We start from the raw sequence: 26967 nt of genomic DNA, 5'->3' as shown, positions 1-26967 counted from the left end.
TGAAAACTGACCGTCAACATTTCACGAAAACAAAATAGAACTATTAAATGTTTCGTCAAGTATAAAACAAATAAAACTATAACTATGCGTATGTATGCATTAAAATACGCTGGACACCAAAAACATAAAATAGATAGAAGATACTTAAGAAGAAGAGAAGATAAAAGTGAAGAAATATAAACGTACCAATTAGATGCACTTATGATCATTTTGACAGCCTCTGAAGTTTTTATTGCATTGCTCGTTGAGCAAGGAAAGCACCAGATCTGGGGTCACCGGTACTATCTACCAGGCGCCAACTTAATCTTTTTAAATTATTACCATTATTGTATACAGAGGCAAACCAATACCCTTGAATTACACATTAAATAACTAATCAACTATTCGTAACCACTTGATTCAAGATGGCGATCAATTTATTTAGACAATGCAAAGCAAATATCGGAACTTGGACAATTATTATGCAAATAGTTCTACCCAACTATATTTCAATATTAAAGCAAAATTTAGTTTAAATTTAAATGGATAATCAAAAATGATGTTAGCTCACGACACCGCTCTAATGATGTGACCATTCGATCGTGAGATAGAATATATTAGTATACTATAATATATTAGATTAAAAGTATACCGACTGCTGAATTTAGATTGTTTTCTGGGTTTGAAGTTAAAATAAATTTCCAGTACTACCAGTTCGCATCTGAGTGCCTTCCTTCCACCCTCAACAGATCTGTCCACCTAGAGGTCAGGTCCTCTGCCTCCATTCCAGAAGTTAGGCATTACCTTAAAACTAGGTTTTGTTTTTCACTGAACTTTCTTTATGAGCCTTTCTTGAACGCTTCCTTCTACACTATACATGTATTAGTTTTTTAATCATCGCTTACAGACAACCAAATCAAATTATTTTGTAATTATCCAATAAAATTATTTACAAATGTGACATTACTGAATTTGTTACAATCAATTTCAATATTACTAAATGTGATTTTAATATTTGTTTGCGTTTAATCAAAAGACCGTCAGCAATGCAAACATTCTTATTTGCACGATGACATAACTTTTCGTTGGGTCATTAGGCATATTTGTTCTTGCCTTGTGAAACGTAATATAAGTATTCTTTAAGTACTTCGATTGCAACTTATATTTAACTAAATGTAGCCAATGTTCTTCTTGTAACAAATGTAGGGAGTATCGTAATCTCTATATTTCTTTGTGATATTGGTACCTGTCTAAAATTTAAAATTCATTCAAAACCAAAAAAATCTCTATATTTCTTTGTGATATTGGTACCTGTCTAAAATTTAAAACCTCCTGGTTATATTCATAATAATCAGTGGCGATACAACCTGTTTAGGCCTCAGATTTCTGAGTCTATTTCATGATCATTTTTTTTAAATCTAATAGGCAAGTACGCCGTTGACTTTTGGGTCTAAGACATGTCGGTTTCCTCACGATGTTTTCCTTCACCGTTCGAGCAAATGTTAAATGCGCACATAGAAAGAAAGTCCATTGATGCACAGCCAGGGATCGAACCTACGACCTCAAGTATGAGAGTCGCCACTAGGCCAACACTACAGCTAAAGCGGTACTTAGTACATACCTTTAGCGCTTTAACGTTGAGATAATAAGTGATTGCTCGTCATTTATTTTCTTAAGAAAATAAACTCACTCTGGTTATAAAAAAAAGGTCTCTGAATAAACACGCAATTTTATTTTAAATCGTTTATCAGCAGCGTGTATGCAAATTGTCAGTCAACAAATTAACACCCACTTCGTATCATTCGAACGAACAATAAGGTGATAAAAAGCAAACACGCAACTGGCCACTCATCCAAGATTAAAACGGTTAGCTCGAGCTAACAAAAAAACAAGCTCTTACCGTACACAAAATTATCACTACTAAATGTTTAAGGGCCGAGAGCGCTACCCTGTGGCACGCCGGAACGCTCAGTACCTGTTTATGGGAGTCGTGTAGGCAGAGACAAAATAAGCAATTCCGAACGATCCGTCCTATGTTTGTCCACCACTAGAGTCTTGGCTGAGTAAACAAGAGGCCTCACGTCCGCAAATAACCATAGGTCGATGCAGTCGAAGGCTCCGGTAGATGTAATGCGATGCATGTGAAATATAGTTAGACAAATACAACGCTCTCCACTCGATATCTCTAACGATCCTTGTATCGGATGTCAACATCGAAATCTGAATTGCTGTAATTACGTAAACGCGTTAAGGAGTGTATTTTTATGACATAATTCTTGATACAAAGTAGCAATAAATTTAACGGAACATTATTATTTTAACTACGTGACATTAACTGAATTCTATTTGTAAAACCTTGTTCTTTCGAAATTTGTCATTAGGTAACCGTAAAAACAACCAGATATAACGTAATATCGCCACATTTCACCAGTCATCTAAAATAAACGTATAATAAGAATATTTAAAAACCAGTTGGTTCAATAAAAATAAATAAAGTTAAATCCAGCTACCTGTGACCAAACCGTCATACACACCGGCTCGAATTAAAATTGCTAGAGGGAATAAATGTGGCATAGTTAGGTTGTTAGGCGCGTGGAGTGGACACGTCACACGCAGAGGGCAGTTTATCTTTAGGGACGATGTTTACCATCCCATTTCAAAGTATATTTAGAAATCAAGAATGTTGCTTAGTTATGTAGAATTATAAAGATACCTATTTTTGTATTTTGATAGTGGTTGCTTCAGAGTCGCTTGGTCTCGAATTACTATAGTAATAATAGCCCGTTTAATATCCAAACATTACAAAAGTAGAATATACAGCTTAGATTTGTTTTAGGTTTATACATTTTTTTCTACTATCCTAATATCCTAGCATCCTTCAGTACCGTTGATCGAAATCCCTTCACGGGAATGGTTGATGATATTTTCCAAATATCTCTTTGCTTTCTTTCTCCTTTCGCTTTCTGCTAACGCTCCTATTTCTTTCTTCGTTCTTATTTCTTCTATATCTTCTTCTTGATATTCTATCGATATATAGTGGTAGGTATTTGAATTTGATATGGCCCATTGCCACATCTGTGTTAGGGAATAATAAAAGTAGTATTTGAATACTATTAAAGTAAATAAAAACGGAATCAAATCAACAGTTGATTTTAATGACAATTGTCAAAATATATGTCATCATAACGCGTGTTTATTTAGTAAAATACGGCATGAGCATTCCTAATCGTATTATAAACCCCACGATGTGCATAATGTTGCCATTTCGTACGTGTCTGGCAAATTGTGCGTGCACAAACATTGGGAAATAATAGCTGTATTGTGTTTCACTCCCCCAGCGGGTACATGCATTTTATGGGGGCGAATTTGGTTATTTTTATAGGCTAGCTCTCAAATGACAGTGAAGAATTATAAAGTATTGAATCCATGAAATTAAAAAATTCAAGGTGTTTATTATTGAAGAAAATTGTTGATTGAAAATGAAAACGTGATTTATTTATTATTGAAAGAAAAAACAAAATTGAATCCTATGAATTAAATTAAAGTAGTGAATTGTAGTAATAATACTTTATAAAGGACATTAAAGTAATTTATTTCAAATTAGAGCTCATTCAATAAATAGTACTGTTTTTAAAGAACGTTTTTATGGGCTCACATGACAATCTGCTTACCTACCATACCGATTACCTAGTAATAAATTTGCACCGTTACACGGCATCCACTCAGGAAACTGTCTAGCAATATGTATTTATTTGCAGTATTCTCTCTGCTTGATAAAAAATCTTTTAAAAAGCAAAAAACAATTTCAATTTCGAATTGTCAATTTGTTTGTTTAGTTTCAACCTAACAGTTTTCTGTAGTTATGTCAGAACTACTCAAATAGAATAGAAAAGATTATACGAAAGTTGGAATGGGTTTTTGTTACTTAACCACGACAGGACGGATAATTTTATTTGCTTATTAAAAATAAATTAGGTTCCAGTGCGTTGCAAGTTGATTGAGGCGGACAAGTATAAGTATGAATTGTTTCTTTTATTAATTAGACATCTTTTCTAACAAGGAAGAGAATGTCTTATAGATACGTATGTGCTTTCATTTTCTGGGACTCTTTCCATTGGATGCCAAACCACCTGGCGTCGCAGGCTGCAAAACTGTTTCATTTTGATTTCCTACATGAAGTTGCTGAACTATCCGTTCACAGATACTCCAGGTACACTCGGTGTTTGGGGTGTCACAAGTGGGGCAATGAAGCTTTTATTAGAGCCTAGTTTTCTGTTCTAGTTCGTGCCTGGATACCCCATACGCCGGACTTTATTCAGACAACAACACATATGTGTCAAAATGCCCCGTTTTAATACTATTCATTTTCACGTTAATTGGATGTCCAGATGACGAATTGTCCAATCATAAAAAAGTAATCGAAGGTACTTTCTTTATACCTACACCAATAATGGCAAGACATTTAATTGTATCGCAGTATTGGCTTAGTGGCGTCAGCATGCGACTCTCATCCCTGAAGTCGTAGGTCAGATCCCCGGCTGTGCACCGATAGACTTTCTATATGCGCATTTACCATTCTTACTTGCCTATTACATTGTAGATTGACAAATGATGAAACACATACAAAAATCTGAGGCCCAGACCGAAAAAGGTTATAGCTCCACAGATTTATTTTTCTATAATGACATTTTGATTTGAAATTTGAAGCTTATATCCCGCACTTTCGTTTTATCCCGCCCGTACTAAGAATATTGGAGCAAAGGATATTTGAAACAGCTGACGTGTTTCCGACAGCCATTAGCAATAGGTCAATACACGCGTGACGCCGGGAGTCAAACTTGTCACGTTCAAGTGGCTATATTAGGGATCTTTATACTAATATTGGGGAAACCAAGCGATATATTACTTGTTCTTGTATTTCTTACTGATATATTTTGCTTATTTCTGACACAAAAAGGAATACGTTTAAAGTGTATTTATTTGTTTATAAAATGGAGGTTGTCATAAAGTCTTTATCATAGAATAGAAAAATATATTTGTATTAATAATATGTATAATAATTAGGGTCGGGTCTTGTCTCAGATGTATGACGTACCGATTCTTAAAAAGCCGGCAACGGCAAATGGAGTGTCCATGGGCTTATCACTTAACGCCAGATGAGCCTCCTGCCCGTTTGTCCCCTGTTCTGTAAAAAAATCAGGAAAGTAAATGCAAAAAACGAGAAAATATAATTTGTAATGTGTAACCATTATAAGACAAAATAAGTCTAAGAAAGTTACGTTTAATGGATTTAATTTCGTTGATGTCTTTTTGAGGAAACTAGTTTAAGATTCTCCGTAGACCGCCACTCAACGAATCTTTTTTATTTACTTTTTATAGACTTATTTCTGATACGCGGGGTTATTTTTAAGTGATAAAAATTCTAAATACTCGTCTTATTATTCTAAATATTCGTCGTATTTATTATTTATTTATTTACACTTCGCTACATTAAAAGAAAAACAAATAACATAATAATTATAAGGGATTACAATGTAATACAAAATATGAATTACAAGTCACGATTGAACAGGATAGGATATGGTTAAGAAATGATTATGTAGAAGAGTTTTAAAAGAGTTTAGCCAATCGTATAGAGTCGGGGAGCGTATTCCACAACTAAATGGCGGAGACCCTAAATGAGTTCGATGGATGAGCTGTGAGATGGAATTTCCAAAAAGCATATATTAGAGGAGCGTAACATATAGTAATTAGGACCTGAATAAGAAATCATTTTAAAAATAAAAGGGAGTTTTGGCACTGAAAAGAATTCAATATGGAAGTATATTTGTTTAAACTGTAGGAAAATATATCTATTGAATCCAGAAGATAAACCACTCCTTATATGAAAATTGTATTCGTTTTTACAACAAACTTCCAAGCGATTTAAGAATTATCACTGAATAATTTCAAAACTCTCGTTAAACGTAAATTAATCAATAAAGCTTTTTATAAATTTTAGGGCCTTCTGCCTTACAAACAATTTCTATGACTCAAAACTTGGCGATTAAAAAAAGTGGCGGACAGTTTCTTGCCAGTTCTTCTTGCCCACTCCACGCCTTTGACTTGCGAACTAGTAAATGTAAATTTAGAATCAATTTAACATCTTTTCTGTTGACGTTCATAAGTGTACTTGGTTACCTATATGAATTAATTTACTTATTTCGAGTTAGAGTTTGAATTATAATGCTGCAGAGTGTTTTAAAGTGAACTTCTAAACAATTAAGAATATCTTTCTCGTTAAAAATCAGTAAAGCTAAACAAAGATTATCAAATCAACCCGGAGGGGTGACTTCGTCACACCCTGGACTGCGTTTGATGAGTTGCAGTGACCAATTGCCGTGAAATTGGTCAGTTTGGGGCCGGCACCCCGGGCGGTGCGAGATTTAATACCCTATTAGCTACCAGGTCCACCCGCGATTTTGTCTGCAAAATGTGAAGATACATAAGTAGTCGGTAAAACCTTAATATAATGATTGTAAGCAATATTGTTTCAGACCACGCTTGACCATCGCAAAATTTTATGTAAATGATTATTTGCGGTATTAGTAATATTAATTTGATAACGGAATAATATATCTCGTATTACATAGTTTATGTATGATGTGGTTATATGGAAAATAACACAATATGTTTTTCTATAACGTATTAGAGATACAATTTATAATATACAACAACTTTACAAAAACCTTAAATAATATAATATCTAATGTTTAAAATTAGATTTCAGAAGGAACAAATGGCACTTCAACCGTTTTAGGTTTAGTCCTCAGATTTCTGGATCTGTTTTATGATCATTTGTCAATCTAATAGGCGAGTAGGTGATCAGACTCCTGTGCCTGACGCACGCCGACGTCTTGTGTTTATGGCAAGCCGGTTTCCTCATGATGTTATCCTTCTCCTTTCGAGTGAATGTTAATGCACAGCCGAGAATCGAATCTACCACCTCAGGGATGAGAGTAACACGCTGAAGCCACTAGGCAGACTCTTTAAAAAATTAGAATAAGAAATGTTTATTTTGAGGCAAAATTCCAGCTTTTCGTTAAAGGATAAATATGGCGAACACGGTTGTCAAAACTATATAAATAATGCAAATAGAGCAGAAATGTTATTCATTCTTAGCTGATAAGCTTCGATGTCATTAAATTGTGACGAAAGCGGAATGTGACAGATTGAGGAATTGTTTTTTCTATCGCATACAAAAATCAATATTTTACTTAAAGCTTTAGATGAAGATATATCAGTTCACTAAATTCTCGGAAGTATTTTGAAAGCCCGAATTTTGGGGTGTCAGTGTCCGTCCCCATTTCAATTACAGATCTATTTGTTATGAAAACAAGATCGGACCCAACTGTCCTCGCCACACCATCGAATTACCTTATAATAATACAATTTTTCGCTTTAACATCGAAGATTCCATAAATTTGTACTTTTGGTTATCTATATTATCATATTATTATTATTATTATATTATTTGTTATCTATACTTCTTGGGATCGTATTATAAAGTATCTATAGGTTTACACAGGCTTGAACAAATTTAATAAATGTAAGAAATCATTAATATTAAAATATGTATTTTTAAATTTATAAAGTAAATAGTAGTTATTGTTTTTTTCTAAGAAAGTACCAGACTTCAGTAAGATGCGCGTATATTTATTGTAAAGCACAAACATCTATATGTAACCTTTCTATGAAAGTGTTATACGTTTTGCTAAAGATAAAATAATTCACATTACGAAATCATTTAAGAGATTTTTAAACTTTCGTTTGATTCTGAACAATATTCAAAGCTTCGTGGAACTTAAATAATCCGTGACAGGTCTAACAGTATATGAAAATTTAATAGAAAATATAGTTTTGACAAACACGCTTTGAGTGTTACAGCATTTATCATGGCACATTTTTAATTATTTTGTAATATAATTCAGAAACGTAACTCTGATTAATACACAAAAATTATACCAAATATGGCAACATTGTTTCAAAATGTACATACACATATTTTCATCAAATATTTGATGAGATTACTAATTTCTAACCTACCTAATTATATGTAATACAGGCAAAACGCAGTATGTCCAATTAAAATATTTGTAAACATCTGTTCACGTATCATTAGACGCAAGCCCCCGCTCATTCAATTAAATGGCTATTAAAAAAGATTTCACGATAACAAAATGTCCGCCGCTTCATTGACGTTTAGTTCCACAGACTAAAAACTGATGTAGATAACATTCTATAGAAGCAAAACAGTCGGACAATGACGTAAGGAAGAATGGAGTTATATTTTATTGAAAAGACCCTTTTCGATGGTTGAGTGTTGTGTAAATAGAATGAACGCTGGATCCGACGGAGCATAATGTGTGGAATATTGCTGCCGTGCGGGTTTCGACGTTACAATAAAATAATATTAGATCCGTAAGGCAAATATGCACATGCTTGTTTGGAATTTCAGTTTTTGTGTTGCTTGAGAAATAATCGTGTCATTCTAAAACTCTTTTAAATCAGATCTGTACCCAATCGACCTTTCTTTCTGTGTGCGTTATTAACACTTATATCGATATATCGACGGCTTGAGTCAGACTCAGAAAATCTTAAAAGGCTGGCAACGCACTTGCGAGCCTTAAGCCGACGCAATAACCTATACGCCACTGTACTTTGTGGTCATATTTTGTTATTGACTCCTATTAGTTTATAACAAAAAATGTAATGTACGAAATAGTTTCCCAAATTAATCTTTTGTTTAAAGCGTGAAGTTCGGACACTCAAAAATAAAGCGAGAACTCCGAAAATGACCAGTACACCAAGTAAAAGTATTTTTCGGGATTTTATAGTGAAAATCGCCTCGTATTCTGTATAAATTAATTATTTACCGCGTTCCCATAATATTATTCAAATGTTCCTGTTTTTGTACGTGAACATTGAAATAATACGTGCACGTACAAATTTCATTAAGAATCACGGAAATAGCGGAAACAGTGTAGTGTCATTATAAAAAATGGTACGTACCGCTGCATTTAAATGTTGCCAGAGTAAGGAGATGTTAATTATTTTTTTAATTTTCCAATGACTAGGATAGCATTTAATTATGCTGTATTTTTTTTCTAAAGGTATAAAATTCTGAGCGTAATTAAATAAAATTCTTTTTGCGTCGCTTCAGCGGGAATATGTACTTATTTACTGACTTGGTTGAGCGACTATGAGTTTTGGCTTAGTGGCTTCAGCGTTAGACTCTCATCCCTGAGGTCGTAGGTTCGACTGGACTTTCTTTCTATGTGCGCATTTAAAATTCGTTCGAACGGTGAAGGAAAACATCGTACGGAAAAACTGCTTGCCTTAGACCCAAAAAGTCGGCGGCGTGTGTCAGGCATAGAAGGCTAATCACCTACTTCTTTATTAGATTTAAATGATCATGAAACAGAAATCTGAGCCCAGACCTAAAAATGTTGTAGCGCCACTGATTTATTTTCATTACTGACTTAATTGTTAGCAACTTATCAACTTATATTTAGTTACATATAATAATATACACCTTCATTATATATAATGTATTTGTTTAGGGGGACCTAGTCGTTTGGTTTCCGTCGGAACAGAACGCTAATTGTTCTCAAACGGCCAATTACGATTCGTATTTTGGCTACTTCTACAGTAGTTTTTCATTGTCTTACAAAGACGCCTCTCCATAGAGAATGATTATGTAAATGAAAGGTAAGGTAAATGTAAGCATACCTGAGCGGCTGCTTTAGTTTCCAGGCTGATGACGTCGACTGGGGGAGGCATGGGACATGTGAACAATATGGGCGGGCTTGCTGCCTGCGCGGGACCCGATGCTAAGCCAATGCAGTTTCCTCTTGCCCAGAGGAGAAAAAGAAGGGTGCTCTTTACACAAGCACAGGTGAGATTTGAAGCTTCTTGGATTTTTGGGGAAAGAGTAGGCAATAGAGGTGTATTCAAGAAAATACTATATTAAGAAGTAGTGGAATTGTCAAGGATTTTTCTTGTGTGTAAGCCAATAATTTAATAATAATTAATTTTTTAATTTAATTTTAATGATCAGAAGCCCGTAATGGTCGTAGAAAAACAAGCAATGCACTACTTTGATAAATATTAATAATATTTCCAAAATTGCTTGGTTTTTTGTCAAATGACGTCATCGTTCACGTGGATTAATCACAAGCTGTCTCCTCACCTCTCCTCTCTATAAAAACTTTCCTCAGAGTTCAAGGAATATATCGTCTTCCAGTTTTGCGCTCAGCAACATATTTGGGATTATTTTTTATTTATATGGAATAGTAAATAACTAAATAATAATAAAGAAAACATGATTAAATAAATAATAAGCAATAAATTAATCAAGCTTTTAATTAAATAATAATAATAAGGAAAAATACATGTGAAAAGGCAACGTTGTAAAATATTTGAAACTATATTTGAATATTTAACAATTGTCAATTTATGTACTAGTAAATCTAACGAATATTGGCAAGAGCTATTAAATTAAAATAGCCGAAGTATGTGAGAATTTATATAAAATCTTTAGTACATCAGATAGTCTTTCGCTAAAGAAACACTCATACAGACTAAATGTTCGACCACAATATTCGTAAAGTACATTCGTAAAATACCCATAATAGCTATAAAAGTCGTAACAAATAATTTGTTTCGGTCATAATCATGCAGTTAATGGCTTTTGGGGGTGAGATGCGTCAAGCACCACCCCTATGGTAGGCATATTAACTTTTATAGGCTAGAGTCTGTTACTGAGGGAAAATAATGAGTGGAGGTAAACTGTCATTTGTTTATAGTTCACGCACTAAAATATTATCACTACTTATTCAAGATAAAGGAAAATAATAAATCAATAAATATATTTCTACTTTCTTCGTTACTATCGTGCAATCTCGCTAGGATTTGTGAGAAAATTTTTTTTTTTCGATTCAGTACATAAATTGCCTTAATGACAAATCAAACGTACGGAGAAATACGTTATTAAACAAATTTTAAGGCCAAATTTCTGTCTGATTAACAGATAAATACCGAGCATACATAACTGTAATGTAATCTACAGATAATATCCAATTTAATAATCAGTGTTGCTATCCGGTTTGGTTTAATTTTCCCACCCCTCAGCCACGCCCCACTAGATATACTATGATATAGAGTATTTGGTGTAATTAATTCTCTTTCCTGAATGTTCCCGCACTGGGGGACGTTGCCACCTACAAAATATCTATTTAGGTAGGGAGATTATCTTTATTAGACACTCCTACCTTTTAATTTTGTAATTTTAACGAATATGTATTACTTGTCAGAAGTGCAGGTTAATATATTTAGTTTACATTAAATAAAACAATAATTATTAAGCTTAATGATGAATAAAATTTAATTAAATGTCTACGCGTACTAGGTAAAATAATTAACAATGAATTCTGATTATCTAATAAGTAATGATGTCATTTTGAATGCCAATTTGTGTACCTACTAGTAATAATAGCAAGAGTCACAAGTAAGTGTATGTGAACTCTACTTGAACAGCTGGACCGATTTGAATGAATATTTTTTGTAAGCGCTGCAGTCGGTATCTAGGTTATTTATCTATACTGCAACTAAACAGACGTGGGTTCGATTCACAGTTTGAGCCGTCCGAATTATTTTTCGTTTGCATTGCAGAACAACGTCTGTCGGGTCCGATATTAATAATGTATATAAAATGCAGCATAGCTGAACTTCGTCGACATAAATAAATAATACATTCGTAGTTAAATATAAAGGTTAAAAAGATTTAGATCAAGTTTATCTGCAAATAACTAGATTAGTATGAAGAAGAAAAGATGCGTTATTACGTCGTAAATTAGTTATTTTGTATTCAAGTTAAGTATCTTATTGGGAAATATTTATTATTGTGTAATACTATAATATTGAAAGCGGAGTTTTTATATAAGTATCGCGCGGAACAATGAACATTTGTATTGTTTAGGTGTATGAATTGGAGAGGCGGTTTAAGCAGCAGAAGTACCTGTCAGCCCCCGAGAGGGAACATCTAGCCTCACTTATACACCTCACACCCACACAGGTGAGTACACAAGTTTAATTAGTGAAAATGCGTAAAATCCATCATCATTAACCTATATTTGTCGCATGGTGCGGATGACAATTTTACGTTTCACTCTTGAAAGATTTACAAATTATGACTTAGTATTTCAGCTGTACCACATTCGCGATATACTAAATCATTAATAACTGTAGTAACATAAATTTACATATCCAGAATGTTCTACATATAAAATCAAATTGTAAGAAAAACTAAGCAACTGTCACGCGCTCTACACTCCTATACTATAGAATGATCATTTTCTTAATTGGACTTAGCACGGCTTTTATTTTTGGACATAAGGAACCTGTTATGATGTTTTCAGTGTACGAGCGAGTGTAATACGCATATTGAAAACTCCATTGGAGCATAGCTTGATTCGAAGGGACGAATTTTGGGTTCTGAGGTGTATGCTCAAGCCTAGTGGCAAACTGAATTGCTCATTAATAATAAAGATCGTCATATACTAAACATACATAAAACAAACATACATCATATATATCATAATACTAAATCCGGTTATACAAAGGCAATCTCTGTCTGAGACAATTATAATTTCTTTTACACGACAAATACCTACTTTTGCCTATTTCTACCACCACCTACGGTTAGATCACGCTCAGGATTTCTGTATTATTAGAAAGTATAACGACGAAGATTATAAGCGCTTAATTTTATATCAAACTACATCATAAAACAATAATAAAAGAAGGCTAATAAAAAAAATTGGATACCGAATTTCAATAATAAAGATTTTCTTTTCGAAATTGACAAGTGCTACAATGAAAATATTAGAATAAAAAATAAATCTGTGGCGCTTTTAGGCCTCAGATTTATGTATCTGTTTCTTGATCATTTGTCAATCTAATAGGCGAGTAGTTGATCGGCCTCCTGTGCCTGACACACGCCGTTTGGGTCTAAGGCAAGCCGATTTCCTCATTATGTTTTCATTCGCTGTTCGAGCGAAAGTGCGGCGATAGAAAGAAAGTCCATTGTTGCACAGTCTGGGATGAACCTACGATCCCAGGAATGACAGTCGCACGCTGAAGTCACTATTCCAACACTGTTGCTACATTAAATAAAATATAGCTCTAAAAATTCAATCAAAAGTATTCGTAACTTGAAGCACTTAAACGCTTAATTACCCATAACATCACAAGTTGTCACGGATGTGTAGGCGACACAAGATAAATCAAATTACAAACGGTTTGACATTGCCCCCGGGCCCCGATCCAATTACAGACACAAAACACCGATAAAACATGTCTATGGTGCCTGGGGCTGTTATTTCAATGTTGGTATCGTCGTGCGGTTATTACGGTGATGGGGTGCGATACGCCCCGGGCATGTTGTTCCGAACAAGGGGAGGGTATGTATAGGTGTGAACCTTAGGTGATAGTAGCTTGTTTTCATGGCTCATAGCTATACTATGTTAGAATAAACATTACTTAGATTTTCAAGAGCAGTGTTGGCCTAGTGGCGTCAGCGTGTGACTGTCATCCCTGAGGTTGTACGTTCGATCCCCGGCTGTGCACCAATGGACTATGTGCGCATTTAACATTCGCTAGAACGGTGAAGGAAAGCAGTCAACGACATGTGTCAGGTACAGGCTGATCGTCTACTTGCCTATTAGATTGACAAATGATCATGAAACAGATACAGAAATCTACTCATACCGAAAAAAGGTTGTAGCGCCAATGATTTCTTTTTTTTATTTAATATTAATAATTGTTTTTATGTTTTATCCAAGATAATAATATCTCCAGCCTCTATCATCCTCTCTATTATATGAAGACTTATAAACGAGTGATTCGCAATTAATCATATGACAGTAGCGTCGTTTGTCATAATTCATAATTTCCATCACATATTATTATCAAATTAATGTATACAAAATATTGTAAAAACTATTTTAAAGAGTAAGTATGGAGTTTCTTTCCCATTCTTCTTCATATGAAACTACCTTTTGGAAGAGGCAACTAGTCATTTTTTTAAATATTTTTAACTTTTAAAAGTGCCTTTTAATAGGCCTAATTGAAATAAACAATTTGACTTTGATAAATAAAATAATTGCCTATATTCGGATTTAATTTTATTAATACATTAATTTTATGTTTAATATTAGTACACGACTCCAAATTCTTCCATTTGTCTCTCATCTTCGCTACTTTTTTCCAATCTTCCCCGCTATCTCTTTTATTTCATCTCCCAGCTTTCTCGTTGCCGTCCACTTTTTTCTAAAAAGAGGATACTAGAATTACTCTGACAGTAAAATTATTTATTTTGACCAGACTTTTGCTTTGGTTTTGTCTTATTCCCGCTCTGTTTTCTATTATTAAAACATTTTGATACATAATCCCAATGTTAAGGCACTTGAGTTTTGTGTTTTGAATGTTGGCAAGATGCGTTCAGGTTGGCTCGTTAAAGTTGGCATCTTGTTTCCGCTTCACCTCTGACACGAAATCGGGGGTCTCTTTGATTTGTTTTTCCTTGTCTGAAAATTTCGAGTGCTGTCTTCAAATTAGTGAAGCCGATCCTTTGAAACTTGTAATACATATCGTGTTACATATAATATTCAGTCATACATCAATCCCTTTGATATTTTAAACTTTGAGATACAAATGTTTTATGTTATGGTAAGTTAATATTAAATAAAGTCATATGTAACCTCTTTTCTATGGATTTTATAATTTTCGTTAATATTTTCATATTTTAATTTCAATTCAAAGTAAAACTATTTACTGATGTTTATATTTGTATTATATTATTTTCGGTTATTAATTAATTACCGTCCCGGAAACGTGTCAACAATAATTAAGAAACTGCTCTTTCGGTTTAACACATGTTATTAATAATCTTATTAACATATTTATAATTCACACATTTTTAAAGTTCCTTTATAGTTAAACTATCGCTGATAAATTGAAAGATTATTTACGCTAGTGAACAAATATTTAATAATTTTCCGACACAAATATAATCTGTGAAAAACAACTAACACTTAATCCTTACCAGTCTCGCTACCATTATTAATATCTGTCACAGCCACGCGACCCGCGCTCCCACATCGCACGACCAAAATTCAAATCCTTCATAACAAAGACTCAATAATCTCTGCCGTGTCAATATAAATTTCATAAACGCCGCCTAACCCCAACAAAGGCCGCAAACATCCATGAATAATCTCCATTTTGAGGATGTCAACACCATTTACGATACGAATTCGCGCCAAAACAAACGTCAAATGACGATGACAATGGGCGCGTGGGGTGCGTTAATTCCACAGATAATTACGATTATCGCTTTGTCATATTAATTAGGTAGTAACTTAGCTGTAGTGATTGCAATTAATTAGGTCAATGTAACGGATAATTAATAACTTGATCATCTAATTAATAAAGAATACATTGAATTAAGTTTACCTCATATAGAGAACATTATATGAATTTTTTTCATTGAATTAATACATAGATTTATAATGTTTACACACATCATTGCTTTAAAATAAATAAGAAAGAAAAGAAACTTTATTAGACGTAATAAAAAGGATGTATAGTTAAAAGAGAAAGTGCACTAGTGCCCACTAGATATCCTGTTTCGAGAGCAGCTAGTCTCATTTATTTGACGACATATTAATGTAGTTACTTGTCGTAATAAATTCTACTTCAATATACCTATACGAAGCGGAGCGAAGCGCACCAATACATCGATCCTGACCCAACTCCTATGTCTATGACTACGTACAGCGAATTATATCATATTTCGGCCATACAATGCGCAGAGGCGATGAGAACTTGGAGAAACTGATCGTGGTTGGTAACACAGAAGGTCATTCACAAACCAGATGGACCGATCAAGCGAAAGGCTCATCGTCCTCAAAACTGTACACACAATAGATGTTTCCTTGCTCGTGGTGAGCCACGACGCTTTTGCACAAGAAAAATACTTTCAGTTTCAAATGTTGAATGAAAATAAATTGAAATGCAAGTTTTTAAGTCCAGTTCGCATATTTATAATTGATGACCCTATCGCATAATTTGGGAGTGATTAGCATATATTAGTAACACCACTGCTTAACTGGTCATCTGACCCTTGAAGCTGTCACTAACACTCAATGACCGTACCTATTCTCTGCACAAACGTTGATATCAAACCCTTATACCCAATATTATTATAATTATATACCCAATAGTATATAATACAAATTTCTTAACTTACAAAAATATGTGCTTTGTTGCTAAAACATTTTGTACAAATTTTTTTGCGAAGTCCTCGTTATATTAATACAAAAGCTATATATGTAATAATAATCTTACATGTGAGCAAGCTATACTAAGCAACTTCCGTATCTGAAGTTGGCACTTCAATAGATTTTCCTTTCATGCGGGCAATGAATTCTCGCTCGGAAGACCAAAGAGTAACGTAAGTCAGGTCCGAGAAATAAAGCACACCTCGATGGCTGGAAGTATTCCATGAACTAGCGAACTTTGGAATCGACTCTCGGTGGGGGTCTACCCTGGGAGATACGACCACCAAGTTTTATAAAAAAGGCACACTTCTCCCTCAAAAGCTTGGCAATGCTACTGGGTGTCCATGGGCTTATATGACTGCCCTTTTTGGTCAAAAAATTACTAACATAGACACCAAGTAGTCTGTGCCTGTTTTATCTTCTATATATAAATTTTATCCCATATTTATAAGAACCCTAACCATCCATTAAGTAATGAAGAGCGATCTTGAAACGGAAACAAAAAATAAGAACGCTTGATGTCAGTGTCCGCGCATTTTATTAACAAGATTGGCTGAACAATTGATTCAAAAAATACTGGCCATTGTTAGCTTACTTCGGAGTTTTTGTTCAAACAAGATACTATTAACACTTTCTTGCATTAATACAGAAATACAGTACGAGTACAATAAAACAATAAATAATATTAAAATAATTGAATGTGAGAAAATAAAGATGATAAGGTGAGCGCAAGAAGTGCAAAACTTCATAAGACATACTTATTAGTTATATATAATATATTAGTTATTAGACATACCTACCAGTTACTTAGAAAAAAGTAATGGAACAGAAAAGCAATTCAATTTAAACATATTATGTAAACAGTGAAAGGAACTACACACGACAAAAAATACTACACGTGTTGATTATACTTTAAAAAATATAAAGACTTTGTCAAAACTAAAGTGTTTTCGAGAGACTTTCAGCAACATTGATAAAGATTAGAATTTTATTTAGATTAGAAAGAATTAAGTAATAAACTTTTGATGAAAAAACTATAAATAATATAAAACTTAAAATGGCACACGATTAATATTGGTATGTCTCCCTTGCATAAATGAATGAACAACTGCTGATACAGTTCATTGTTTCAACTTGCTACCATTATTTCATTCCCGCCATTAAGCCCGCATGCGTCGCATCCGGCACAGCGTATATTCGTGACCATAGACAATGGGAGGAATCCACGACGGAGGTCTTTATCTAATTTTTTTTCGGTATTGTTATAAAATATTAGATAACAATATCGAATATCGATTATGCTTTAACTTAAATGGTGTGAAATTTAACATAAACATTGTAGGTATAGCGATCAGACTAGCGCTTAGCAGTAAATTTGCAATAAGTAGGTAATGACGTAACATAATATACATTTAAGCACAAAACGCTTTTACAGTTTGTATTTCTATAGGATTGATTTTATTAATCTCATAATTGGTGCTTATAAGTAGTTAAAGCATTAGGTTGATTAAAAGATAGATGTATTTATAGATAGATAATAACAAGTACCAGCTCTAAACACAACAGAGAGATAAATTCTAAAGTACACTAGTAAAAAATTAAACCTAATATTCGTCTAAAACAAATTCAATTCCGAACCCAACAATTATCTTAAAAGGAACAAATCAAAACGCGAAATAGAACTCCCGGGAGTCAACAACCGGTTAGGGGGCATTGGGGGAGTGGGGGGAGGTGCTGGTACATCGAAATTTACTTAAGTTAAATAACAGAGCGCTGCCCCGTGTTTGCACGTCAAATACGATGCGGTCCGCGCTTATTGCGAATTGTGTTGCTATTTTATATAGCTTAATGTTGCTATATTTGAAATTTAGGATTGAAATGAGATTGTGGAAACTATTTTTAGTATGTATGTAAGATTATAGTTGTATCCGGAATAGAATACTTATAATGATGGCCAAAATTCAAGGCAAGAAGGAAGAAGTCGTGGTTGCGGAACGTGCGGGAGTGGACCGGCATCAGATTCGCCGAGGACCTTTTTAGACTAGGGAAAGGCACGGCAATTCAAGTTGTAACAGCCAATCTTTAGCAATAAAGTGGCACCAGAAGAATTTTCTTCAAATAGCCTTTAATAATACGAATAATATATTAACCAATATAAAAATCATAAATATTACGCACTGTGGTGTGTTATTCACAGCGGCGGCATTTCAAACCATTACAGGTACTCACAAACAAATATTGACAGTTCGCCTCGCGTAATAATTACCCGTAAGTCCATTCAACAAAGCCTTACGGATCATCCCATAATAGCCCTATAATTTTCCAATAATTCCACTTGATTTTTTTTAATCCGCGTGGGATTTCAATACACTTCCTGTCAAAGGCTGGCCGCAAAATCATCTGCTTTTATAAAAAGCAAAATTGTTTATGGTATCATGCTTTTAAAATTGGAACGCATTCACTCATGCAATCAATGAATCTTCAAACGTTGGTTTTTAAATTTAATAGATTTTTTAGGGTTTTATTTAATACATAAATAACATTAGATGTAAAAGTAGACGTTGCAACTGTATGAATATAAATTCGGCCCCACATGGTGTACTGTTTTCACCTTAGTACCAGCTCCTTCCACTTGACCGTATTCAACAAAGAGCAGTTCGAATAGTCGATGATCAAAACCTTTCCTGCTTGATCCCTTAGCGTTGCGATGTGGTGTCACTCTGCATCTTCTACCGCATTAACCACCGATAGTGTTCAGACGAGTTGTTCGTATACCTGCAGCTGAGTTTCATCATTGGACGTCGAGGCGATATAATACGAAATTCCACCCGGACTTCGAATTATCACCTCGAAGTCCGCCGTTTCTGTAATAAAAATAAAAAAAATAGATATGTTCTTATAAAGCAAATGTTTCTATTTAAATAAATCTCATACTTACAACCTCACTAGCTTCAGTTATAAAAATCCATTTTAGTTAATATTTTAATTTTATAAAAAAATATTGAGTTATAACTGCAACCGAAACCATTACAATAGCGCAATACCAAAAGGATAGTGCCAAATTAAAGGATAATGCACCTGAGTCTATTGTATTTTTATAATAATAGTCGTATACAACCTCTTTGATGGTAAAGAAAAAAATGCGGGCATAGACACAATGTATTAATAATCTGTGGTTGAGTTATGGTATTGAATAAGTATAAGATATTCTTATTGCGTTTTAGGCAATTTTACAGACAATTAAATATTGGTACTCTTTACGTGTACCTAAATAATATCTATTAACAACGTTTCTTTTTAATTTTATGGTTATGTATTCCTGTGAAATTAATGATAGAATTCAATATATACATTATACATATTATATATATGGGATAGAATAGAGAATAGATTTTAACCTTATTAGGGCTGAATCTGTTCATTCAATCCAGTGCTGCTTTGTCTCCGGAGATTTAATCGTATAGGTTACGTTACACAAAATCTATGGAGTTTGATTGATCGGCATCAGTCAGACATTTGGAAAATGTCAATATGACGAACAAATCCTTCCAATTTAGTTAAAGAAACACATTTTAAATTAAATATTATCTAACAATACTTGCTTGTATTCCGTGAATCTGTGTTTTTACGTTATAAAACAGAAAATGTTTACAAAATAACTTTTTAATTAAATAGTTTTTAATGATTGATTACACTTTAAGCTACAGAAGAAACAAACTCAAAAACGTGTCTATTTTACGGGTTGTGAACACACGCCAATCTCAAAGGGAAAACAGAATAATAAAATTTATCATCGAAATTAATCTCCCTTAAGCAAAACAAATATTAGTTTAATAAAAAGGTTATTACGTCGTGTTTATATCGGTTTAAACAGTTTGTTTAGTTAAATATTAATATCGTGAATGGCTATGTAAATGTCGGGTGTTCACGGTTGACGCTCAGGGGAGGATGTGGGCGGGTTTTTGGATACTTTGTGAACTCGGCCTACTATACTTATAGTACTATATACCTACTTAGGAATATATTATGTTGATACCTAATTATAATAATATAATAATAAAGCTAATTTAATTAAAAAAAAATACATATACAAAAAAAATATATATATACTTTTACATTTACATTTCAATTGAGTGTTAGTTTTGTTATTACACTCTTAGTCTATGATAGTAGGTAATATCCATTCGCGTTCTGCAGTATACCATTTTGTGTAAAGGCTTCCTCCTGAACATTCCGTTCTGTTATTAGCTTCCTCTATCCTTTTATTCCCAAAAACCTAAACTATGTCGTCAGCCCATCCCTTTTGTGGTATTCCCACGTTTCTTTTTCCTCATACCTATGTATATGATTAAATAAAATTGTTCCCGGGCTTTTTCAGCTGTCACTTGTCAGAAGTGGTTGTACTATTGATTATTATACTACGATTGACATAATGCCTTCCGAAAGAGAAATAAGCGACCAGAGAGCATAATGCCATCACATTATGATTTCTGACCATAATCTGTACCACAACTTATACAACTGCAAAAACAAAATTTAATATAATATATTGTCACATCATATCTCCTAGGTCCTACCACAATTCATTATGGCTTTAAATCGTAAAGCAAATATTTATTTAGATAAAGTTCCAATGAAGGTTTTGATCGTTTGACAGTCTGTTTATTTAGCGCCAAACACAATGCATCTTTTAATAACGTCACTGTGAACTGACAACTCACAAATCAGCTGTCAGAATATTATAGATTCGCTAAATCATCTATGTTTAATAATAGATAATCATTTCATGATTATTAAAGAAATTAAGAATTCCTATATTATTAATATTCTGCATAAGTAAGTAAGGTATGAAATTCTACTCTAGCTTAGGTGAAAGTTAGGAAGGTGACAAAAAAAAATATATTAACTAGCTGACCCGGCAAACGTCATTTTGCCATGTACATATATCATTTATAATAAAAAATTGGGGTTGATCGTAGAGGGGTGAAAATTAGGGGTTGTATGTATTTTTTAATGCTGTATCATAATAATAAAATTTCTAAAAATTGAATTGAATTAGGAGTGAACTACCCATAACATTTAGGGGGATGAATAATAGATGTCCGATTCTCAGACATACCCAATATGCACACGAAATTTCATGAGAATCGGGCAAGCCGTTTCGGAGGAGTTTAACTACAAACACCGCGACACGAGAATTTTATATATTAGATTTTAAAGCCAAGGTGCCTTTAAAAGAAGAGTATTTAGGCCATACGTTTTGATAATAAAAGTACCTAATTAAAATATCAGATTATTACGAAAATATGATAATTAATATGACATCTCCGTGCCTATTTTTATATGGCTGATTGTGCGGTTTTGTTTATAATGAATCAATCTGAATGTACCACTTACTATGCAAATAAATGATTTATTATTATTATTATTAGAGTTTTAAACCAAGATTTACAATCTACATAGGAAATTGTTTGAAATACCGTAACTATTTATTCACGGCTAATTCCTTTAAATTACGTAAATCTGGTTGTTTTTCCTTAATGATGACGTAATTGTTTGACGTCATCTGTCAACAGAGCCACGTTACAAAAAACAAACTCAAAATCCCTGCAACAAATGAAGAGCTAAACAAATATGAGAGCATCTTTATTAAAATAATTGTGGCTTCATTATTGCAAGTCATCATTCGCAGGAACGGAACACCTACGCGTTTCACTCAAATACAAGACACTTTAAACTTTCCGTATATGATATAAATCACGTATTAGTGTGAGAAGAAATACGAACAATGTTTACTAATCATTCGTGGTGTTTCAATAACGGCGCCAAATTTGACATATCCTGTCAAGTTATATGTAGCTGGTTGGGTGGCCGCCATCTTGAAGTTTTAGTTTTTGTTTTGAATTAGAAAATTTCATTTATATGTCCGTGAAAGCAAACGTATAGATTATTAATGAAATTATCTTGGATAGGGCATTTTGTAAAATAATGAATAGGTTTAATGTAAATAACAATCCCTTAGATATATTTCTTACCCGTTAAGTCACTGTCAAATTAGATCAAACTCTCCTATTGAGCAGGGAAGATAATTTCCTTGAAGTTTGAAATGTTTATGTTTTAATATAATTGATGTGTGTGTGTGTGTGTACATACATAGGTACAACATGCACGGTAGTTTTAGAACTTATAAATAAATAAATGAATAAATAAAAAAATAATAGAGACTACAAAACAGTTATGTTACACTAAAAAAGAATTAAAAATAGCAGTCTAGTTCGAGTCCACTTCAGAAACTATGAGTAGTTTCGGTAGTTTCTAAGTGAAACCATATAAAACATACGGCTAATAGTCAAGTGGATGTCGATACAGATCTCACTAGATAAACTAAACAACAGTCATTTAGAACTAAAACAAATAATTGAATGGTGCTCGGGTGAAGAGTGCGTAGAAAGAAACACGGAGCATTATGCACAAGAAGATTGAAAAGAAACTACTCGACAAGAGAGCGTCCGAGCCTCGCCGGAGTGCAATAAGCGACGCGCCGCCGGGACCCGTTCATTAACTCTCGCCTAGGCATAGATATCTAGAGAACGCCGTAGACAAAAAGTGCATGTCATCGCAGGCAACCATTTCCCATAGGCAATGTAAACAGATGATATAAAATAACACACCTATTTATTGTGATAACGGTTGTATCAGACAAAATGGCGGATTTGTAACGGAACGAAAGCGTACACACATCCATTTCGAAGGGCAAACACAGGATTGTATAAATAATAAATAAAGTATATTTTGCTGCGTTTCGAGTGCGCGTAGACAAAGGCTGCCCGCTTGGGACAAACACGGGGTGTTTATTCTTTCGTCATTAAGATGGAGTGTTGACAGTGCTGTAGCATGCACTCCGCTGCACTAGCGCTAATTTCAGAGGTCAGACGCGGCCAGAGGCTCACTCGTGTTGACATTCGCCAAATGGAGATGGAGTTAACGCGTCTCTTACATTTTAAATCACATCTAGAAACAATTTCTCCTATAGCATTATGATCTTTCGACCTTTACGTTAGTAAAGGAATACCATAGAGTCGCTTAAACGAAACCTATCTTCTAAAATGGGACAGAATTTAACGCCAAAGTCTTCCATTTAAAAATATTTCTAATAATATTTTTTAACGAAGCTGAGGTGCTTAAAATGTGCCTCGTTTTTAATAAAGAACTAACATAACATAAAAATTAGTAGCAGAACTTCTTCATTAACACTCTATTTATAGTTTCTATTTAAAATGTCTATATAAAACTGTTTAAATGAAAACCTTTTCGGACAGTATTCACGAAGCAATGTGTTTGCGACGCGCGCCATTTTCTTTTATGTTTGGCTGAGTGTTGGCACCGCTGAGCTTGAGAGCGCGTTTCCACAATAATTAAAGAGCTTCTTTTGACATCGCCGGTGACTTCTAAAATCTTTATTAGCCTTTTTTTTAATATTAGTAGATTAGGCTACGTAAATATTTTATTATATACATATTCAAACACCATTTGTCTCTCGATTTTCTTGTTAAAGTTCTTAATAATATTATATTTATATCTTTGTTTCAGGTCAAAATATGGTTTCAAAACCATCGCTATAAGTGTAAACGGCAGGCGAAGGAGAAAGCTATGGCAGAACAAAACCAACACAATCAGGTTAGTGGCTATTTAGATATTAAGTAATGTCCTAAACTTGACCCGTCTGTTGAGACAGAAATGACATAGATTAATAAAAAAAATCTTGTAGATGCCATAGACACACTTATAAGTTAAAGTGAGCACATATACCTTTTTAAGTCAGGGTCTCATTTACTCCACAAGTAACATTTGTCTATTAAACATAATTTTAATGCGTCCCGGAGATGAATAATTGAAAGGAATGAAATCTCACGTTAAACAAGAATCTTGCAAGATACGGGTCTTAGATGAGGTCATTTTCCATTCTAACGCATATCAATCTGTACACAAAGCACCCTCTGTTCAGGTATTGAATAATGAATATTTAAAGTCACGATAAAATCGCGCAGTCAGCGGCCCCAGTGTTGCCCTCTTGATTGCGATCTCCCGTCGGAATACGGGGCCCGCACCTGTGTTGGCAGCATTGGGGCTATTACAGATAAATTATGCATAGAATATAATTTGTGGCTAATTAATTTTTTGCTGAGTTTCACCATACAGAGTATAACAATGTCATACATGCTGCACTATTAATTTTGTGGAAAAAAAACATGAATGATTGTCTGGTGTTAATATCCATGAAATCCCCATAAAATATAAATAACTTGTATTTGAATAAATATTCAAAGGACATTCATAATATAGTAGTTTTGAACAGTTTTAATCGCAACGTTTTAGAATTCACTAGAATATTATAATGAAATTAAATCAACGTAAACGATGACAGAATCATTATATAATACTATCTGTCCTTAATCGTTTTATGTTTCTATAAAGAAAATTATGTGAATAAAAATAACAGAAAAACGATATTTATTTATTTTTTTCATTGATTAACAAATAGAATGAGAGCTTTATCCACAGTATTACTAAAAACCGATCCTAAATAATTATATTTGCAATCAAAAGCGCGTTTCCCACCCCTGGCACGTGGCGGTGTTGCCAGACTCCGACGATTGCCTCAATTTGTGCGAGCGAGGGACTGCGATCGACTTTTTGATTGTTAGCACCGGTGGGCGGCCCTCGACAATTTGTTGTATAATTTTAATGATGACAGCCCTTCATTTTAAGCCTTCCTCGGCTTGAGTGAATTAATTTTATATTTATATTATTACGGACGAATTTTGTGATAAAAAGATATCTTTCTGATTCTGTATTGAGTTGTAACTGACAAAAGACTGTTTATTTTACATTGTATTCAACCGATTTGATGAAACTGTTATTTTATATAGTTTTTCCAATATTCCTATAAAAACAAAATTATGTTAAATATTCACTATTATTTGTTAGTCTAAACCTTTTTTCGTCAACAGTCATCGTCATCACCGCGGCGAGTGGCTGTTCCCGTTCTGGTGAAGGACGGGAAACCATGCGGGTCCGGTGAGTCATCATCCCCCGCGCACAGTCACTGTGCGACCCCCACGTCGGGGTACTCCGCCCCCCAATCCTCGCAAGCTGCCTGCAGCAATCCCCTCGTGTCCTCCTACCGGCAGCCTACGGCGTACCAGCAGCAGTGCTCGGGCTACCTTCCGCTGCAAGGCAGGGCCTGGTAGAAGTTCCCACAGCTTTACCACGAGACAATGTTCAAGGAGGAGATGTACTTTGATTAAACTGTTAACCTGTGGTTTTGTTTAAGACTGATTTGTTGCCATGTAACTCCCGCTATTTAGGAAACAAACTATAATCAGTGTGAAATGTGTTTGAGTAATTCGTTTTGGTTCAAGTTTCGTGTATAAAGTCTCCTGTAGGAACATTGTCGCTGGTAAAGCGTTGGGATGCAGCCCAGTGTGAAGTGATAGAACATTAGTGACATTGTGGACTTTCAAAAGTGAAAACGTATTGCTATCGTATCCGGAATAGGGTATTGTAAATAGTTATTGTTAAGCACTAATAAGGATTTGACATGACAAGACTATGTTGCCATATCTTTTCTATAGATCGTTCGTCTATCAAACTAACAAAAGTAGCTATTACCGCTTGCATCAGAAACCGATTTTGAATGTATATAAAAGTAGGTAATTGTTGTGTGAATAGTATAATTTATTTACGATCAGTGTTTTGTGCGTGTGTAGATAGTTACGTGTAAATAAGTAGACATTATAGATGAATATTTTAAATCATATTTAAGAACTACATAACTTCGATCACACAATCTTTAATGCAAGTATTTACTTTTGCAGGAAAGTTGAAAAACAAATTACGAAATATTACACGAAATACGAATGTTTGTCTTTCAACTTTTCGTATAACTTTTACCTAAAAATAAATAATTTTTAATCGATTTATTTGTTTGTTTTAAACGCGTCCAATTATTGCATTTAATTAATCACAAATTTACCTTACATCAAAGTGAACAACGAACCAATTTGAAGTATTGATTTTGTTATAGTTAAATTAGATTTTGTAATGAGCAATAAATCGTGTAGATAAAGGTTTATACTCTGTTGAAAATAGCTTTATTTTATTTTAAGTATATTATTTTTCCTAATCTTCAAACTTAAAATTTCAAAAATACTTAGATACAAACTGATGAGAAAATTGTAAAACAACTTTAAAACTTAAAGCAATATTCGTACTGTGTACACAAAATAGGTACTTAATTTGTCTCAAGTTGTAAATAAAGTAGAACATTTTTAATTCTCAATTGGTCACCGTAGTTGGAACCCGTCTAAAAATGGAAAGGATAGCAATAAGATTAACTTTATTAAGTTAAAAATAACGTTTGTATCTTTATTTATATTTTCCACGACTAAACAGTTATAATTATTTTAGTTAGGACATAGAAACGTTATAACGATTAGGTACAATAATTATAAATAGTATTATTAATAAAAAGGAATTTGTAATTAACAGCAAAAGGTGTAATGAATTTCGATTTATAAAATTAATAAAAATTTACGAGTTTTAA

At 33.7% G+C, this 26967-nt stretch overlaps 1 protein-coding gene across 1 annotated transcript in view; it reads left to right on the top strand.

Moving 5' to 3' along the window:
- The window catches only part of LOC125054787 (thyroid transcription factor 1-like), a 32760-nt gene extending 5793 nt beyond the window's left edge, over positions 1 to 26967 (top strand). Inside the window, exons 3-6 of the mRNA XM_047656884.1 lie at positions 9768 to 9916; positions 11999 to 12094; positions 23952 to 24038; positions 25373 to 26967. Of these exons, the coding sequence (XP_047512840.1) occupies positions 9768 to 9916; positions 11999 to 12094; positions 23952 to 24038; positions 25373 to 25612 (572 nt within the window). The 3' untranslated portion in view covers positions 25613 to 26967. The remainder of the gene's footprint in view (positions 1 to 9767; positions 9917 to 11998; positions 12095 to 23951; positions 24039 to 25372) is intronic.

The sequence above is a fragment of the Pieris napi genome, chromosome 12 (assembly GCF_905475465.1).
Source record: "Pieris napi chromosome 12, ilPieNapi1.2, whole genome shotgun sequence".
NCBI classification, from domain to species: domain Eukaryota; kingdom Metazoa; phylum Arthropoda; class Insecta; order Lepidoptera; family Pieridae; genus Pieris; species Pieris napi.
Note: the sequence above shows the minus strand (reverse complement) of the source record. Positions and strands in the feature narration are given on the sequence as shown.